At 40.5% G+C, this 20,136-nt stretch overlaps 1 protein-coding gene across 1 annotated transcript in view; it reads right to left on the minus strand.

Moving 5' to 3' along the window:
• Window positions 1–20,136, minus strand: part of ANK3 (ankyrin 3) — a 461,946-nt gene that overhangs the window by 82,219 nt on the left and 359,591 nt on the right. Inside the window, 2 exon segments of the mRNA XM_075612960.1 lie at window positions 370–581; window positions 11,043–11,197. Of these exon segments, the coding sequence (XP_075469075.1) occupies window positions 370–581; window positions 11,043–11,197 (367 nt within the window).

Genomic DNA, 20,136 nt, shown 5'->3' on the forward strand with positions numbered 1-20,136 from the left:
TGCTACTGTATCACTGTGCTACTGTGTCACTGTGCTACTGTGTCACTGTGCTACTGTGTCACTGTGCTACTGTGCTACTGTGCTACTGTGCTACTGTGTCACTGTGCTACTCTGCTACTGTGCTACTGTGTCAATTTCATGTTTATAAAAGCCAGAACACTAAAATTAATTTTTCTGCTCTCGCCGCGCTCGCATCTTAGTGTGGGGAGGCTGGAATTCATCCCGCGGTTTCAAATCGGGGTTCCGATGTGCATGACGCGTGAAGTGTTCGAATAACGGCCGCTGCATCAGTACTGCACTCCCTCCAAACTATTTTGTAAGACATTTGAGCAGTATGTAAAATAAGATTCCCATTAATTTTTTCCTCACCTGAAGTCCTACTCTAATTCTTTTAGTTAAAGCCCCTTCTGGAAAGGATGCTTGAACAAGTGGGACTATTGTACTCTTCAGTACACCTCCCTCGGGTCCAATCTGGTTGCTTTCTTGCTTTATCCGAGAAACAACAGCAAAATACTGTGGGAAGTCCTTTGTAACGATTCTACAGATCCTCTTCTTCTCCAGCTCTTCTGGACTGTCCAATTCTGATGAAAGGAAAAAGTAGATATGGAGATCACGGTTATGGATTTCATGTCACTCATACTAGACATGCATTAGAAGTAACACCTATTTCATTTAAAAAAAAAATGTAATACTAAAGTTTTTTCTAAAGAATAAAAATAGTCAACAAAAACAAGATGTAGTGCATTAGTGTGGACAAGAAATGTTCTGAATTTTGAAGGGTCAGACTGTACCAACTGAGGACAGGATACTTGTAGTATCTATGGCCTGGATTCACTAAACTCGTCACGGTAATTGTAATGCTGCGGTAAAGGATAATAACTTAACGTTAAGCCATGTTTTTTTCCTGTAAAGACCATAGTTTTAACTAAAATGGACATTAGTAATAATGAGATGCAAATGATATGCAAATGGAGTATTATCATATCATCCCCTATTCACTAAACTAGATTAATGTTTAAGCAGGGAAGTAATCAAAGACCTGGTCGCCTGCGACGTCGCCGGAAAGCGAATTACAACTTTTGCTAGCCATCGTGCGCACTATATGTGCGGCCTAACACCAGAGTTAGCCAGGTTTAAATAAGATACCGTAGCATTCTTTCCTCCAATATGTCCCTCTCCTCTCACTCCAGAAAAAGTCCTATTTCAGGGACTGAAAAGGAATAACGCCGAGATTTACATAACAGCGCGTAACGCAAGTTAATGCAGCTAGTGTATCTTATAACTGCTGCAAACTCAGTATAGTGAATACTACATTCAACCAGGGAACATCATGTCCGTTTCTGTTTAGGGAACATCACGCGCGGTCCCTGAATTAATGGCTTTTAGTGAATACTTCATTTTTATATTCTGCATCATTCTGCTCATTGTTTCACTTTGTCCGTGTTGGGAGCTGAATTCAATTTCTCCGAGAGTCACATCTGGCCCAAAGCCAGCCAGCTGCCAGCCCAGCCCAGCCCTACATCAGTAATTACACCATTCCCCGGGTCACTTCATGAGCTTTGGATTACAGAATGCTGTGACGACTACAAACAGCCATGTCTGCCTCCAACATTCTGCCTACTGTAGGAGACTGAGAATATAAATACGGTATACAGATATTCCTATTCTAATAGAAATACGGCATACAGATATTCCTATTCTAATATAAATACGGTATACAGATATTCCTATTCTAATATAAATACGGCATACAGATATTCCTATTCTAATATAAATACGGCATACAGATATTCCTATTCTAATATAAATACGGTATACAGATATTCCTATTCTAATATAAATACGGCATACAGATATTCCTATTCTAATATAAATACGGCATACAGATATTCCTATTCTAATATAAATACGGCATACAGATATTCCTATTCTAATATAAATACGGTATACAGATATTCCTATTCTAATATAAATACGGCATACAGATATTCCTATTCTAATATAAATACGGTATACAGATATTCCTATTCTAATATAAATACGGCATACAGATATTCCTATTCTAATAGAAATACGGCATACAGATATTCCTATTCTAATAGAAATACGGCGTACAGATATTCCTATTCTAATATAAATACGATATACAGATATTCCTATTCTAATATAAATACGATATACAGATATTCCTATTCTAATATAAATACGGCGTACAGATATTCCTATTCTAATAGAAATACGGTATACAGATATTCCTATTCTAATATAAATACGGCATACAGATATTCCTATTCTAATATAAATACGGCGTACAGATATTCCTATTCTAATATAAATACGGTATACAGATATTCCTATTCTAATATAAATACGGTATCCAGATATTCCTATTCTAATATAAATACGGTATCCAGATATTCCTATTCTAATAGAAATACGGTATACAGATATTCCTATTCTAATAGAAATACGGTATACAGATATTCCTATTCTAATAGAAATACGGTATACAGATATTCCTATTCTAATAGAAATACGGTATACAGATATTCCTATTCTAATATAAATACGGCATACAGATATTCCTATTCTAATAGAAATACGGTATACAGATATTCCTATTCTAATATAAATACGGTATACAGATATTCCTATTCTAATAGAAATACGGTATACAGATATTCCTATTCTAATAGAAATACGGTATCCAGATATTCCTATTCTAATATAAATACGGTATCCAGATATTCCTATTCTAATAGAAATACGGTATCCAGATATTCCTATTCTAATAGAAATACGGTATACAGATATTCCTATTCTAATATAAATACGGTATCCAGATATTCCTATTCTAATAGAAATACGATATACAGATATTCCTATTCTAATATAAATACGGCGTACAGATATTCCTATTCTAATAGAAATACGGTATACAGATATTCCTATTCTAATATAAATACGGTATCCAGATATTCCTATTCTAATATAAATACGGCGTACAGATATTCCTATTCTAATAGAAATACGGTATACAGATATTCCTATTCTAATATAAATACGGCGTACAGATATTCCTATTCTAATAGAAATACGGTATACAGATATTCCTATTCTAATATAAATACGGTATCCAGATATTCCTATTCTAATGTAAATACGGTATCCAGATATTCCTATTCTAATATAAATACGGTATACAGATATTCCTATTCTAATATAAATACGGTATACAGATATTCCTATTCTAATGTAAATACGGTATCCAGATATTCCTATTCTAATATAAATACGGTATACAGATATTCCTATTCTAATATAAATACGGCGTACAGATATTCCTATTCTAATAGAAATACGGCATACAGATATTCCTATTCTAATATAAATACGGTATCCAGATATTCCTATTCTAATATATATACGGCGTACAGATATTCCTATTCTAATATAAATACGATATACAGATATTCCTATTCTAATATAAATACGGCATACAGATATTCCTATTCTAATATAAATACGGTATACAGATATTCCTATTCTAATAGAAATACGGTATACAGATATTCCTATTCTAATATAAATACGGTATACAGATATTCCTATTCTAATAGAAATACGGTATACAGATATTCCTATTCTAATATAAATACGGTATACAGATATTCCTATTCTAATAGAAATACGGTATACAGATATTCCTATTCTAATATAAATACGGTATCCAGATATTCCTATTCTAATATAAATACGGTATACAGATATTCCTATTCTAATATAAATACGATATACAGATAATCCTATTCTAATATAAATACGGCGTACGGATATTCCTATTCTAATATAAATACGGTATACAGATATTCCTATTCTAATAGAAATACGGTATACAGATATTCCTATTCTAATATAAATACGGTATACAGATATTCCTATTCTAATATAAATACGGTATCCAGATATTCCTATTCTAATGTAAATACGGTATCCAGATATTCCTATTCTAATAGAAATACGATATACAGATATTCCTATTCTAATAGAAATACGGTATACAGATATTCCTATTCTAATAGAAATACGGTATACAGATATTCATATTCTAATATAAATACGGTATACAGATATTCCTATTCTAATATAAATACGGCGTACAGATATTCCTATTCTAATATAAATACGGTATACAGATATTCCTATTCTAATAGAAATACGGTATACAGATATTCCTATTGTAATAGAAATACGGTATACAGATATTCATATTCTAATATAAATACGGTATACAGATATTCCTATTCTAATATAAATACGGCGTACAGATATTCCTATTCTAATATAAATACGGTATACAGATATTCCTATTCTAATATAAATACGGTATCCAGATATTCCTATTGTAATAGAAATACGGTATACAGATATTCATATTCTAATATAAATACGGTATACAGATATTCCTATTCTAATATAAATACGGTATCCAGATATTCCTATTGTAATATAAATACGGTATACAGATATTCCTATTCTAATATAAATACGGTATACAGATATTCCTATTGTAATAGAAATACGGTATCCAGATATTCCTATTCTAATATAAATACGGTATACAGATATTCCTATTCTAATAGAAATACGGTATCCAGATATTCCTATTCTAATGTAAATACGGTATCCAGATATTCCTATTCTAATAGAAATACGATATACAGATATTCCTATTCTAATATAAATACGGTATACAGATATTCCTATTCTAATATAAATACGGCGTACAGATATTCCTATTCTAATATAAATACGGTATCCAGATATTCCTATTCTAATGTAAATACGGTATACAGATATTCCTATTCTAATATAAATACGGCGTACAAATATTCCTATTCTAATAGAAATACGGTATACAGATATTCCTATTCTAATATAAATACGGTATCCAGATATTCCTATTCTAATATAAATACGGTATCCAGATATTCCTATTCTAATAGAAATACGGTATCCAGATATTCCTATTCTAATATAAATACGGCGTACAAATATTCCTATTCTAATAGAAATACGGTATACAGATATTCCTATTCTAATATAAATACGGTATCCAGATATTCCTATTCTAATATAAATACGGTATCCAGATATTCCTATTCTAATATAAATACGGCATACAGATATTCCTATTCTAATATATATACGGCGTACAGATATTCCTATTCTAATATAAATACGATATACAGATATTCCTATTCTAATATAAATACGGCATACAGATATTCCTATTCTAATATAAATACGGTATACAGATATTCCTATTCTAATATAAATACGGTATCCAGATATTCCTATTCTAATATAAATACGGTATCCAGATATTCCTATTCTAATATAAATACGGCATACAGATATTCCTATTCTAATAGAAATACGGTATCCAGATATTCCTATTCTAATATAAATACGGCATACAGATATTCCTATTCTAATATAAATACGGTATATAGATATTCCTATTCTAATATAAATACGGCATACAGATATTCCTATTCTAATAGAAATACGGTATACAGATATTCCTATTCTAATATAAATACGGTATCCAGATATTCCTATTCTAATAGAAATACGGTATCCAGATATTCCTATTCTAATAGAAATACGGTATACAGATATTCCTATTCTAATATAAATACGGTATACAGATATTCCTATTCTAATATAAATACGGTATCCGGATATTCCTATTCTAATATAAATACGGTATCCGGATATTCCTATTCTAATATAAATACGGTATCCAGATATTCCTATTCTAATATAAATACGGTATACAGATATTCCTATTCTAATATAAATACGGTATCCGGATATTCCTATTCTAATATAAATACGGCGTACAGATATTCCTATTCTAATATAAATACGGCATACAGATATTCCTATTCTAATATAAATACGGTATACAGATATTCCTATTCTAATATAAATACGGTATACAGATATTCCTATTCTAATATAAATACGGTATCCAGATATTCCTATTCTAATATAAATACGGTATACAGATATTCCTATTCTAATATAAATACGGTATACAGATATTCCTATTCTAATATAAATACGGCGTACAGATATTCCTATTCTAATATAAATACGGTATACAGATATTCCTATTCTAATATAAATACGGTATACAGATATTCCTATTCTAATATAAATACGGTATATAGATATTCCTATTCTAATATAAATATGGTATACAGATATTCCTATTCTAATAGAAACATTTTATAGTTGTTGGGGAAGAAAAAACAGAAGACCCCTCACAAACAAAACTGAATTGGTCCAGTATTGTCGTCAGCACTGGAGACTTTTTTTTTTTCAACTTCAAGTTTATTGTAAGGATTTTACATTACATATAGTATCACAGTGCAAAAACAAAATAAATATCTCATATATAACATTTCAATGTGACACCTAATTTCCCTCTTGAGTACCTGTGCAACATAAACAGTGATATCTCTCCAGCTCACTATGTGGTACCTTAATGTAATTACGCTTATAGGTAAAATAAAACAAGGATGGGGAAGGGGAAGGATAGGGGGGGGGGGGGGAGGGGGTGGTAACCCCAGGGACGTGGGCAGCACTGGAGACTTAATGGTAATAAAAAAATATTTTACTAACAGAAAGACAGCACCATGGAGGTGTAAGAAAAACCTCGTACATGTCTTGCACCAGCAGGCTTTATCACACATGTAGGAGGTTTTTTCTTACACCTCCTTGGCGATGACTTTCTGTTAATAAAGTATTTTTTAGTACCATTATTACCGGACTCCCTTGGCTGTGCGCTGCTGATTTTTCTTTTACCTGTCTATATCTCTATTTAAGCTAGAAGGAAATGGACCAAGTAATTCGAAACTATTAATACTTTCCTTATATTTTCCTCACTTCACTGTAAAAGGATTAGTACAAAAATAATTTACAGTATTACAGTATTTGCAAATGTAATCAAAGATGGTAGACTGCGTTTGCACGAGTATTTTTATTCATGCATACGGTATTACATTTTGTTTTCGTGCAGTGCAGTACTACAGCGTTGGTGCCTACATTTGAAAATGTAGCAAACAGATTACAAAATATGAGGCAAACATTAGAAATAACAGGTGTTGTTTTATCACTTTATTATTGTTTGAACATCATCCCAGGACATACTTGAAAACGAGAGGTAACTCTCAATGTAACACTTTCTGGTAAAACATTTTATAAATAAATAAATAAATGTGCTTCTTTTAACTACACATTTAAATGAGAATTTTGCCCAGAAGGTGGCGCTGTAGACACACATTATCTAAAAGTGAACTTGCTGCATGAGGCCCCGGACATGTTCCCTGCGTGCTTGCGGAAGCGTGCTGACGCGCGCTCCCGCTCAGCACTGAGCCCCTACAGCCGCAATTAGAGCGGCTTTAGTAGGGGCTCACCTGCGCTTCCGCGCGCTTGCGGAAGCGCAGGTCTTAGGGGAATTTAAAATTCTCCCGCTTGCCGGCGAGACAGGCCGGTCACGTGAGCGGTTCGCCCAATGAGGGCGAACCAGCTCCGTGACGTCACTGGCCCGCCCCCGGCCAGTGACGCGCCCGCTCCCGGCCCGCCCCCTGACGGTCTGTCCCCCTTCTGCCCGATCCCTGCCCCCCTTCTGCCCGATTCCTGCCCCCCTTCTGCCCGATCCCTGTCCCCCTTCTGCCCGATCCCTGCCCCCCTTCTGCCCGATCCATGTCCCCCTTCTGCTCGATCCCTGTCCCCCTTCTGTCCCGATCCATGTCTCCTGTGTGTGTATGTGTGTGTTTGTGCATTGTGTGTGTGTGTGTGTGTGTGCATGTGCGTGTGCGTGCGTGTGTGTGTGTGCGTGTGTGTGTGCATGTGTGTGTGTGTGTATGCATGTGTGTGCTTATGCATGTGTGTGTGTGTGTGTGTGTGTATGCATGTGTGTATGCGTGTGTGTGTGTGTGTGTGTGTGTGTGTGTGTGTGTGTGTGTGTGTGTGTGTGTGTGTGTGTGTGCATGTGTGTGTATGTGTATGCATGTGTGTGTGTATGCATGTGTGTGTGTGTGTATGCATGTGTGTGTGTGCATGTGTATGCATGTGTGTGTATGCATGCATGTGTGAGTGTATGCATGTGTGTGTGTGTGTGTGTGCCTTTGTGTGTGTGTGTGTGTGCCTTTGTGTGTGTGTGTGTGTGTGTGTGTGTGTGTGTGCGTGCGTGCGTGCGCGTGTGTGTGTGTGTGTGTGCGTGTGTGCGTGCGTGAATATATTTATCAAAGTTGCACAATGTTAATAAATAATTTATTCTCACAACATGTCTTTTTTTTTTAATTTTTAAAATATTATATAATATACACACACACACACACACACACACACACACACACACACACACACACACACACACACACACACACACACACACACACACACGTACTCACGCACGCACGCACGCACGCACACACATGTTCCCCAGTGACACACACACACTGACAGCTACCAAGTGACACACACACACACAGTGATACCCGCCTCCCAAGCGCTTGCTGTCTCCTCTGTAAGGACAGCAAAAAGCTCCTGGTAGAGCGAGCGGCAGCAAGCGAGAGCGAGCAAGCGCCAAACATGGCCAAGGCCTAAGGCCGAGTTTATAGCAGGGGCGACGCGACCGTGTGACGTCAGCCGTTGCCGTCCTACAGCGATTCCTGCACTCTGATGCAGGAGACTAGAGATCGCGACTGGGGGGGCGTGGCGGAGGCGTGGCCTCATTGGCCGAACCGCTCACGTGCCAGTGATGTCACCCCTCGATCGCTGGAAATATCAAAATCTTCTGGCTTCCAGCGATCGCAACGGCTGACGTCACACGGTGGCGCCCACTATGGGCACCCGCGACGGACAACATGTACTTGCTACGGCGCTGTGCAACGTCGCAGCCTTAAGTGTCAAGTAATGGTTACTGATATGATCATCAAACCACACAGATTAATTACATACTTACAGCTCATTAAAAAAAAAAATTAAAATGTTATAATCTTTTTTTGCTTTAACCCAAAGTGTTTCAGGTCACTCACAGTAGAACAAGGGGGTTGATAGAGTTTCAGTGGAATCTATGAATTGGCCATTTAATCATAACAGAAAACAGTCACTTTGTAGCCTTCCATAAACCTGATAAATAGCGCTGCATGCTGCAGTATAAAAGGGAAGGTATTGGGGAGCATATATTACAAATATTAGCAGTTGTATTGGTCTTGGATAAGGGTTGGTTGTGATACGTTTTAATGGACCAATAAGAATTAAGGTGCAATAATGACAAAGCTTTTAAGCCTTCAGATGTCCCTTCTTCGTGTGCACATCCATGAGAAATAGTCTTGCTCCACAGACTTCTGTAGGATGATTATGGAAACGTTAAGTGAATCAGCATGTTAAGTGTTCTGCCTTTTACACTAGAGAACCCCACAGCAGGTAAAGAGTAAAGGAGGTACTGCAACAATGAAAGTGAACCACTGACATTAAAGCTGCAGTTCAGTCTTTTTTTTTTTTTTTTTAATTTATTTTTTACTTCAATAGTTTCATGTGTGCAATCTCTAATTACCTAAAGAACTGTATAGCTGCAGGTCAATTCGTTCTTCATGTATTGATAGGTCGAAAGTTGGTGACATAATTAGTGAAGGGATCTGTTTATATTCTGCTTGTCTGTCAGTGGAAGCTCATGAATATTCATGAGCAATCCTGCATTGAGGGAGGGCAGGGCTGACAAAGGGGTGTGCCAGGGCTTGTGACAGGACATGAAGGGGCAGTGCCTTAGCAAATGGCTGTTAAAATAGAATACAAGAAAATTGGTCTTTCAAAGTTGTTTTTTTAAAAACAGAAAATGCTAAAAGTATTTTTTCTTACTACAGAACTGATTTATTTAAAAAAACACACATGCAGGAAATTGACTGAACTGCAGCTGTAACATGATTATGGCTTATACAGTATCTTGATTATTGCTACCTTTTTAAATTGAGACATCAATAAGCATATTAAGTAAAACTTGACTGTTTATATTTTAAGCTGGGAAGTATTTTACTTCTCCTTACTCCCCCCTGTGTGGGTGATGTCCCTGTCAACTGTACCTATTTAACGGGTACTGTGCCGATTTTATATGTCCACTCCATTGCCTGTCTCCCATTGGATTAACTTCTGAAACGTATAGCATCTTGAAGATTGATGGCTGATTATAGGGAACTTATCACTTCTATTTTATGCATATATGATTATATAGACAAATCCAGAAACACAAGTGGGTTATTAGTAACACTATCTTTGCATGTAATAAATTGCAAGTATTACTGTGCCTTCATAGCTCCTGTATCCCACATTGATAGAGCAAATAGAGTGTGCCCTATTATTATGTGCCAGTGTTGGAGGTTCTGCAAGCAGTACTATTCCAGACGTCCCATCCAACGACAGAAGATACCTTATGGCCCATTCCCTTCAATAGGCCAGAAGGTGCCTTCATTTACCTTGTCTTGTGGAATAGTTCCAGGGGGTCATGACAAGGCCGTCCTTGTATAGCCCTGTATGCACATACAGTAGATATGATGGACTAAATGGGCCAAACTGTTGATTTGACAGGCAGGTCACATCTAAGTAAATTTTTTAAAAGAACCCCAAAAGCTATTTAGCATACCAAGTACAGGTCTCCTGTCCATATGGGACCGGAAACATTGTCTTACCTCTGCTCTTGGCTGTCACATTAAATGGGGAATTGCATTATGAACGTGTGAGTAGAGCTCTACTGTGCATCTCTGTCTTAAAGGAGACCGGCACTTTGAAGAAATGGTTTGTCTGTGTTGTGTTGGCTGCACAAGCCAGATTCTCCTCTCCTGAAAGGGTTTCCCCGCACTTTAGAATTGCATACCAAATGACATTATTTTTTATTCCTAATGCTTCATTTAATTGGCATTTTGTTAACTCTATAGAAAAACAAATCTGAGAGACTAATCATAGTTTACCTTCATCCATGCCATTGATCAATTCATTTAGCTCCTCCAGCCTGCAGTCATACTGATGTTCCTTCCAGGTTTCCCCATTCTCACTTCGCAGCACAATCAGCTCCCGCTCCTCACTTCGCATTGATCCAAAGTGAGGGATTTCTACTATCACAGGTCTGTACAAAAGAAAACAGAGGCTTTAATACAACGCTTAACGGTTTTTATTTTTAATACTGCAACACCCTACCAGTGCAAAAAATAGATTCATTAAAAAAGAAAGAAAATAGTACGTCAAAAAGCTGCAAAATCCATTTCTACAAAAAGAGCCCACTGTCATTTCATTACAGAATCCATTCTTTTAATCAGATTCGAATGTAACAAGCAGCACACAGCTACATGTTTCACCAGCGGGCTAGGAGATTTGTTTAATTAGACACCTTATAATTAAAATTGTGTTGACTATTTTTTCCTTTGAACTGAGAATCGAGTGATCTAAAACAATCTCCCCATATCATATCAAATCAAATAACCAAGATGTGCGTGATGTACAAATCACCATTGATGATGCAGCTTCCAGATGTATTAATAGACAGTATCTATATTTTCCTACAGAGGTTGTACATATGGCATCCAGTCTGTGTATTTTCTTGAAAAATTAAAGAATCAAAATCAGACAACAGGACTAATACGACAGTGAATGAAGAATACTATTTACAGCTAACATTCCTGAGCAAAGAAAAATTGATTTTGTGAAAAGATGAGATATTTTACATGATAATAATAATAATTTCATAGGCATAGATCACAGCTGTGATCTTCCACAGAGTTCATCTCCTGCGTAGTAACATCAGAATGAATCATTTATTCTAAATATTAAGGTTATTCACTTTGTATTAGTATCTTTTCACATACAAACAGAATAGCACTCAGCAAGCCCAGTGACAGAAAGTAACACATGGAGAGGTAAATACAATCTTTGCAGGTTAATAGGTCAGATACTGTCTGCTTAGTGTCAGAGACCACATACCAGTGTGCACGATGTTTAACAAGACTGTTCTGAGAGAAGGTATTTAAGCCATTTGGCGCTTGCTTTTTCTTTTGCGTACAATTACGTCGAACATTTTCTATTATTGTTTTTGGAAAACGTCTAATTTTAAGATTTTCTAAATTTTTGCATTTCTTTAAATGACACAAAAAATGTATGAGAATAGAGATGCAGCGATGGCTAGATGTACAGATCATCATCATCATCATATATCTACACGAGTGCCCATTTGAACTGAACTGGAGCTGTACAGATTACATTTTAATACTTTTACTCCCAGATTACAGGCATACCTCGCTTTAAGGACACTCACTTTAAGTACACTCGCGAGTAAGTACATTTCGCTCTATAGGCAAACAGCAGCTCACGCATGCGCCTGTCAGCACGTCCTGAACAGCAATACCGGCTCCCTACCTGTACCAAAGCTGTGCACAAGCGGGGAGACTATAGATCCTGTTACACATGCGTTATTTACATCAGTTATGCACGTATATGACAATTGCAGTACAGTACATGCATCGATAAGTGGAAAAAAGGGAGTGCTTCACTTTAAGTACATTTTCACTTTACATACATGCTCCGGTCCCATTGTGTACGTTAATGTGGGGTATGCCTGTATATTTACCCACTCAATATGGCACTGGCCAAAATAAAGTGAAAAGAAGTTTAATTTCAACAGAGACAGTCACATATTGATTTGAAATAATCTCTACTTTTTTTTTTAATATACTGTATCTCTTTTTTTCTTTAGCATAATAATGTTGAATGTCAGTAAAGATCAGCATACCCCATTGTTGATTAAAACGGTGTTATTCTGCACAGAAGTACAATGCCACTCATTGTTTAATAACGTACTTCAAATGCTAGGATGCACTGCCCATAACATACAAAACAAAATAAACGGGTTCAAAGATTTTACATCTAGTAGACAAATTATTAGGATAAGTGGTCCAAGTGGTCCTTACAGAAACATGGGATTTCACAGCAGATAACTACTTGTCCCACCTAGTCTTCCTATTTTCCGCTCTATTGTAAAACCTCAGATCCCATTAGATCGTGTGGTTGGAATTCACTTACTGTTTTAGCCTCTACTGCTTCTCCCATCAATTTCTTGCCCCACTTATGGGTAAATTCTATATATTCCGAAGAGGCCGTGCAGGCTGTTTTGGGTTGAAAAACCCCATCGAGTTCAACGTGGATTTTGGGGGTAAATCGCGTCAAATAGGCTGCCATTTTAAGTCAAATGTTGGGATAGATTTTTTGCTGTGTTTAAAGCGACAGGCACAATAAAGCCTTGTTTTAATTTCACCTTACAACAGTCTCCATTGTGTACCTCTGCACATGTCCTCCTACACAGGCACACATCAAACTTACTAACAGAACATTAAACACAATATTTAGCCATTATAGCAGAAAACAACATCCATTTGTTCATTAAATGGTTGATCTGACATCTTTCCCATATTGCATCTTCTCTGGATGAACCCGTTTTAAAAAGTTTGTTTGCAGTGACCCTTGACTTATTAGTAAAATTGGTAATTTTGTTCCCTTCCTGGACAACTCCAGAACTTCTCTAATTTAAATAAGCATTCACCAGGAACCAGCATTTCTATCCTCTGACAATTTGGTGTTCCCTTACACTTTTTCCAGTTCCATGATGCCTTGTTGTAGTAAGGTTCTTCAAACAATAGTCCCCAGTTTCAAGCACCTTACTATAACAAGAGATTTATGCACAGATCTGGCAAAACTATGCTCTGATCCCATGTGACTAGCCCTGTTTTATGCATGAGATATTTGGGTGGGCCCTGCAATTGCTGCCGTACACAGAGTATACGAAAGTCCAAGAAGGGAATCTGGGGCTCAGAGAGCGTAGTAACAAACAAGTATGAGAACAGTTCTTCCTTACTTTCTTTTTAGGAGATTTTCCCTTGTAAAATGTCCATATACCGCATACAGATATAGGGCTAGTTATTGAATGAAGACCACGCCTACCTGGTTCTATGAGAAAGTACAGCAAGCAGACAAAAATGACATCCAAAATCTCTTCTAAAACCCTCGTGGTTTACAAACGCAGCCCATCTCAATAGACAAATACTTGAATAGTCCAAGAAACTCACATGCTGCAGTGTTAGAGATCCTTGCCGTGATAAATGGCTTCAGACACCTATGGGAAACCTCCGGTGTGCAAATCCGCCAGGGTGCTGTGGCAAACATGAAAAAAGTGAGATGCCCCAGCATACGAAGGAGAGAGGGGGACTTCTGTAAAAAGTATTGTTTATTTAATCATGGTAAAATGGAAGTAAAACAGGACACCTACATGTTTCGTGCCAAGCGCTTCTCAGTTTGAGGTTTCCAACTTACACCCTGATAAAGCGCTTGGCCCGAAATATGTAGGTGTTCCGTTTTACTTCCGTTTTACCATGATTAAATAAATAATACTTTTGTCGGAAGTCCCCCTGTCTCTACTCATCCGTATGGTGGGGCGTCGCACTTTCTTCGTGGTTGCTTACACAGAGCACCGTTACTAGACCGGTTATCTACTGTACATATGTTGCTTTTTTTCCTTGTGACATGGCAAAGAAACAGAAAATTCTGCGGGGAGCTGGACGGGGGCTAACTGCGGTCACAAGATGTCTCAGGCTACATCTAAATATCAGTAGACATGCTGGGCGCTTAAAAATAAACTTTAATAACTACAATAATAACCAGCCATATTACCAACATTTCAGCCCTACCAATGGACCTCCATTAGGGCATAATGTAGGACCAAAACATTGGTAATATGGCTTGTTAGGATTATATTTATTTAAGCAATAATTCCCAAAGAACAGGGCATTACTGGCCAATAATGCCCTGTTCTGAGGGGATTATTACTATTATAGGCTAAATGTAGCTTATTTTTAATTTTTCATAAAAAAGATAACTTTTTATAGTCATATTGATTTTTATCAGCATGATTGTCTACATTCTTATGCTCTTACTGCAAGTTTATTAAAAGGAAATTTTACATACACACAGCCCCCTCTATATATACACACACACACACACACTATCTCTCTGCAACACCCCTCTATATACACAAACACACTCTGCAGTCCCCCCTACACACTGTGCAGCCCCCCTCTTCTACACCCACAAAACACACTGCAGCCTTCCTCCACCCTCTACACTTACAAAACACACCCAGAAGTCCCCCCTCTACACCCACAAACACATAAAACACAGAAACACAATGCAGACACACACACACACCAAAACACCATAACACACCCTGCAGCCTTCCTCCACCATCTACACCCACTGACACACACACACTGCAGCCCTCCACTACACCCACAAAACACACTGCAGACACACACCAACACAAACAGACTGTTTCCCCCTCTACATCCATAAAACACACACCAGTAGCCCCCCTCTACACCCACTGCAGCCCCCTTGTAATCCCACACACTGCAGACACGCACACAAAACACTCTGCTCCCCTTCACCACTCACGAAACACACACATTGCAGCCCCCCTCTACACCCACAAAACACACACTGCAGACAAACACACACATCAACAAAACAAACTGCTGCCCCCTCCTACATGAACAAAACACACCAACAAGACTCTCCTGCCCCCTCTACACCCACAAAACACACACTGCAGACCCCCCTCTGCACCTACAAAACACACTACAGAGACACACACACACACACACACCAACAAAACAGACTGCTGCCCCCTCTACATCCACAACACACACAGCAGAAACACACCAACAAGACTCTGCTTCCCCCTCTACACCCACAAAACACACACCAACACAAGACACACACTAATAAAACACTCTGCTGACCCCTTTACACCCACAAAACACACTCAGCAGACGGACAAACCTTTCCCATCACTCTCCTGTGCGGAGCTCTCTGCAGGCAGGGAGGGGGAGGAGTCAGTGTCTGGCTGCAGACAGGGTGGGGGAGGAGTCAGTGCGTGGCTGCAGGCAGGGAGGGGGAGGTGTCAGTGCCTGGCTGCAGGCAGGGTGGGGGAGGAGTCAGTGCCTGGCTGCAGGCAGGGTGGGGGAGGAGTCAGTGCCTGGCTGCAGGCAGGGTGGGGGAGGAGTCAGTGTCTGGCTGCAGGCAGGGAGGGGGAGGAGTCAGTGCCTGGCTGCAGGCAGGGTGGGGGAGGAGTCAGTGCCTGGCTGCAGGCAGGGAGGGGGAGGAGTCAGTGCCTGGCTGCAGGCAGGGTGGGGGAGGAGTCAGTGTCTGGCTGCAGACAGGGTGGGGGAGGAGTCAGTGCGTGGCTGCAGGCAGGGTGGGGGAGGAGTCAGTGCCTGGCTGCAGGCAGGGTGGGGGAGGAGTCAGTGCCTGGCTGCAGGCAGGGTGGGGGAGGAGTCAGTGCCTGGCTGCAGGCAGGGTGGGGGAGGAGTCAGTGTCTGGCTGCAGGCAGGGTGGGGGAGGAGTCAGTGCCTGGCTGCAGGCAGGGAGAGGGAGGAGTCAGTGCCTGGCTGCAGGCAGGGTGGGGGAGGAGTCAGTGCCTGGCTGCAGGCAGGGTGGGGGAGGAGTCAGTGCCTGGCTGCAGGCAGGGAGGGGGAGGAGTCAGTGCCTGGCTGCAGGCAGGGTGGGGGAGGAATCAGTGCCTGGCTGCAGGCAGGGTGGGGGAGGAGTCAGTGCGTGGCTGCAGGCAGGGTGGGGGAGGAGTCAGTGCCTGGCTGCAGGCAGGGAGGGGGAGGAGTCAGTGCCTGGCTGCAGGCAGGGTGGGGGAGGAGTCAGTGCCTGGCTGCAGGCAGGGTGGGGGAGGAGTCAGTGCGTGGCTGCAGGCAGGGTGGGGGAGGAGTCAGTGCGTGGCTGCAGGCAGGGAGGGGGAGGAGTCAGTGCCTGGCTGCAGGCAGGGTGGGGGAGGAGTCAGTGCCTGGCTGCAGGCAGGGAGGGGGAGGAGTCAGTGTGTGGCTGCAGGCAGGGTGGGGGAGGAGTCAGTGCCTTGTTGGTGCCTTCTGTCCAATCACCTCCCCTGTCTAAGGGCAAATTTCACTCTTTGTGAAAGAAAACTGAAAGCTGATTAGCTGAAAAACTTGGCAGGGTGCCAAAAATTCCAGGCCCTTACTGATTGGTTAAAATTCCGGCCATTATCCAATCAGAGAGCAGGGCTTTCAATAATGCCCGGAATTTACCAGCTTTAGCCTATAATAAAGTTTATTTTTGACTTCTTACCAGCTTGCCTGCTGATATTTGATAAACAGAACAAAAAGCGCAGAATATACACTTTACAATATAACAAATAATACAACCGTGATATATGATCCTGTGGGGGATACAGCTCTCAAAATCGCTCTCATGTACGTTTTACAGATAGCACAAGAAAAAATGAGCCACTATCACCCTCAGAAAAAAAAACCCTGACTTGTGAACATGTGAATAAAACACTCTATAGTCCTTCCAGATTGAGAAAAGCGCTCCGAATATCCTCCGGGGCCCCGCCAATTCCTCTCCAACCTGTGACTGGGGGTGGCACCTCCAGCCCCTGTTCACAAGCCACAGAGTTTTTGTCCTGAGGGTGTTTGCACCTCATGTTTTCATGTGCTGCCTGCAGATATCTCTATGAATATTTTTGCCGAAAGGTGAGGGACTTATGACCATCTAGCAGGAGGCACGGTTTTCTTTATTCTTTTGTTCTAGTTTCACTTCTTGGCTTCTTATTTTTGTGTGCAAGGTATTTGTTCAGGCTATACAGTACATCTATACACACTCACTGGGAGAAAGTTTCCAAACAAAGACTGACCTTGTTTCATATCACAAAGACCTATACGTAGCATGTTTATTATTGCTATACAAATGCATTTATCGATATTATTTATGCTAAATCTCATGTCATGCACAAATGTAGTAGACATGTTTACCCTGTTAAAGTGGAATAACATGAAATAATTCATTAAATAACGCTTATATTATCATTGTTTTCAATAGCACTGCGAAGATAGTTACAGTAAATAACATGTAGGCGTTAAAGCAACATCTGCTACATCTGTATCTGCATACTACCAATGTATCCAACGCCTGCTACATCTGTATCCGCACTCTCCCAATGTATCCAACGCCTGCTACATCTGTATCCGCGCTCTCCCAATGTATCCAACGCCTGCTACATCTGTATCCGCACTCTCCCAATGTATCCAACGCCTGCTACATCTGTATCCGCACTCTCCCAATGTATCCAACGCCTGCTATATCTGTATCTGCGCTCTCCCAATGTATCCAACGCCTGCTACATCTGTATCCGCACTCTCCCAATGTATCCAACGCCTGCTACATCTGTATCCGCACTCTCCCAATGTATCCAACGCCTGCTACATCTGTATCCGCACTCTCCCAATGTATCCAACGCCTGCTACATCTGTGTCTGCGCTCTCCCAATGTATCCAACGCCTGCTACATCTGTATCCGCACTCTCCCAATGTATCCAACGCCTGCTACATCTGTGTCTGCGCTCTCCCAATGTATCCAACGCCTGCTACATCTGTATCTGCACTCTCCCAATGTATCCAACGCCTGCTACATCTGTACCCGCGCTCTCCCAATGTATCCAACGCCTGCTACATCTGTATCCGCACTCTCCCAATGTATCCAACGCCTGCTACATCTGTATCCGCGCTCTCCCAATGTATCCAACGCCTGCTACATCTGTATCCGCACTCTCCCAATGGATCCAACGCCTGCTACATCTGTATCCGCACTCTCCCAATGTATCCAACGCCTGCTACATCTGTATCCGCACTCTCCCAATGTATCCAACGCCTGCTACATCTGTGTCTGCGCTCTCCCAATGTATCCAACGCCTGCTACATCTGTATCTGCGCTCTCCCAATGTATCCAACGCCTGCTACATCTGTGTCTGCGCTCTCCCAATGTATCCAACGCCTGCTACATCTGTATCTGCGCTCTCCCAATGTATCCAATGTCTGCTACATCTGTATCTGCGCTCTCCCAATGTATCCAACATCTGCTACATCTGTATCCGCGCTCTCCCAATGTATCCAACATCTGCTACATCTGTATCTGCATACTACCAATGTATCCAACGCCTGCTACATCTGTATCTGCACTCTCCCAATGTATCCAACGCCTGCTACATCTGTATCTGCGCTCTCCCAATGTATCCAACGCCTGCTACATCTGTATCTGCACTCTCCCAATGTATCCAACATCTGCTACATCTGTATCTGCACTCTCCCAATGTATCCAACATCTGCTAAATCTGTATCCGCACTCTCCCAATGTATCCAACGCCTGCTACATCTGTATCTGCGCTCTCCCAATGTATCCAACGCCTGCTACATCTGTATCTGCGCTCTCCCAATGTATCCAACGCCTGCTACATCTGTATCTGCACTCTCCCAATGTATCCAACATCTGCTACATCTGTATCTGCACTCTCCCAATGTATCCAACATCTGCTACATCTGTATCCGCGCTCTCCCAATGTATCCAACATCTGCTACATCTGTATCTGCATACTACCAATGTATCCAACGCCTGCTACATCTGTATCTGCACTCTCCCAATGTATCCAACGCCTGCTACATCTGTATCTGCGCTCTCCCAATGTATCCAACGCCTGCTACATCTGTATCTGCACTCTCCCAATGTATCCAACATCTGCTACATCTGTATCTGCGCTCTCCCAATGTATCCAATGTCTGCTACATCTGTATCTGCGCTCTCCCAATGTATCCAACATCTGCTACATCTGTATCCGCGCTCTCCCAATGTATCCAACGTCTGCTACATCTGTATCTGCATACTACCAATGTATCCAACGCCTGCTACATCTGTATCTGCACTCTCCCAATGTATCCAACGCCTGCTACATCTGTATCTGCGCTCTCCCAATGTATCCAACGCCTGCTACATCTGTATCTGCACTCTCCCAATGTATCCAACATCTGCTAAATCTGTATCCGCGCTCTCCCAATGTATCCAACGTCTGCTACATCTGTATCTGCGCTCTCCCAATGTATCCAACGCCTGCTACATCTGTATCTGCACTCTCCCAATGTATCCAACATCTGCTAAATCTGTATCCGCACT

Source organism: Ascaphus truei, chromosome 8, assembly GCF_040206685.1.
Source record: "Ascaphus truei isolate aAscTru1 chromosome 8, aAscTru1.hap1, whole genome shotgun sequence".
NCBI classification, from domain to species: domain Eukaryota; kingdom Metazoa; phylum Chordata; class Amphibia; order Anura; family Ascaphidae; genus Ascaphus; species Ascaphus truei.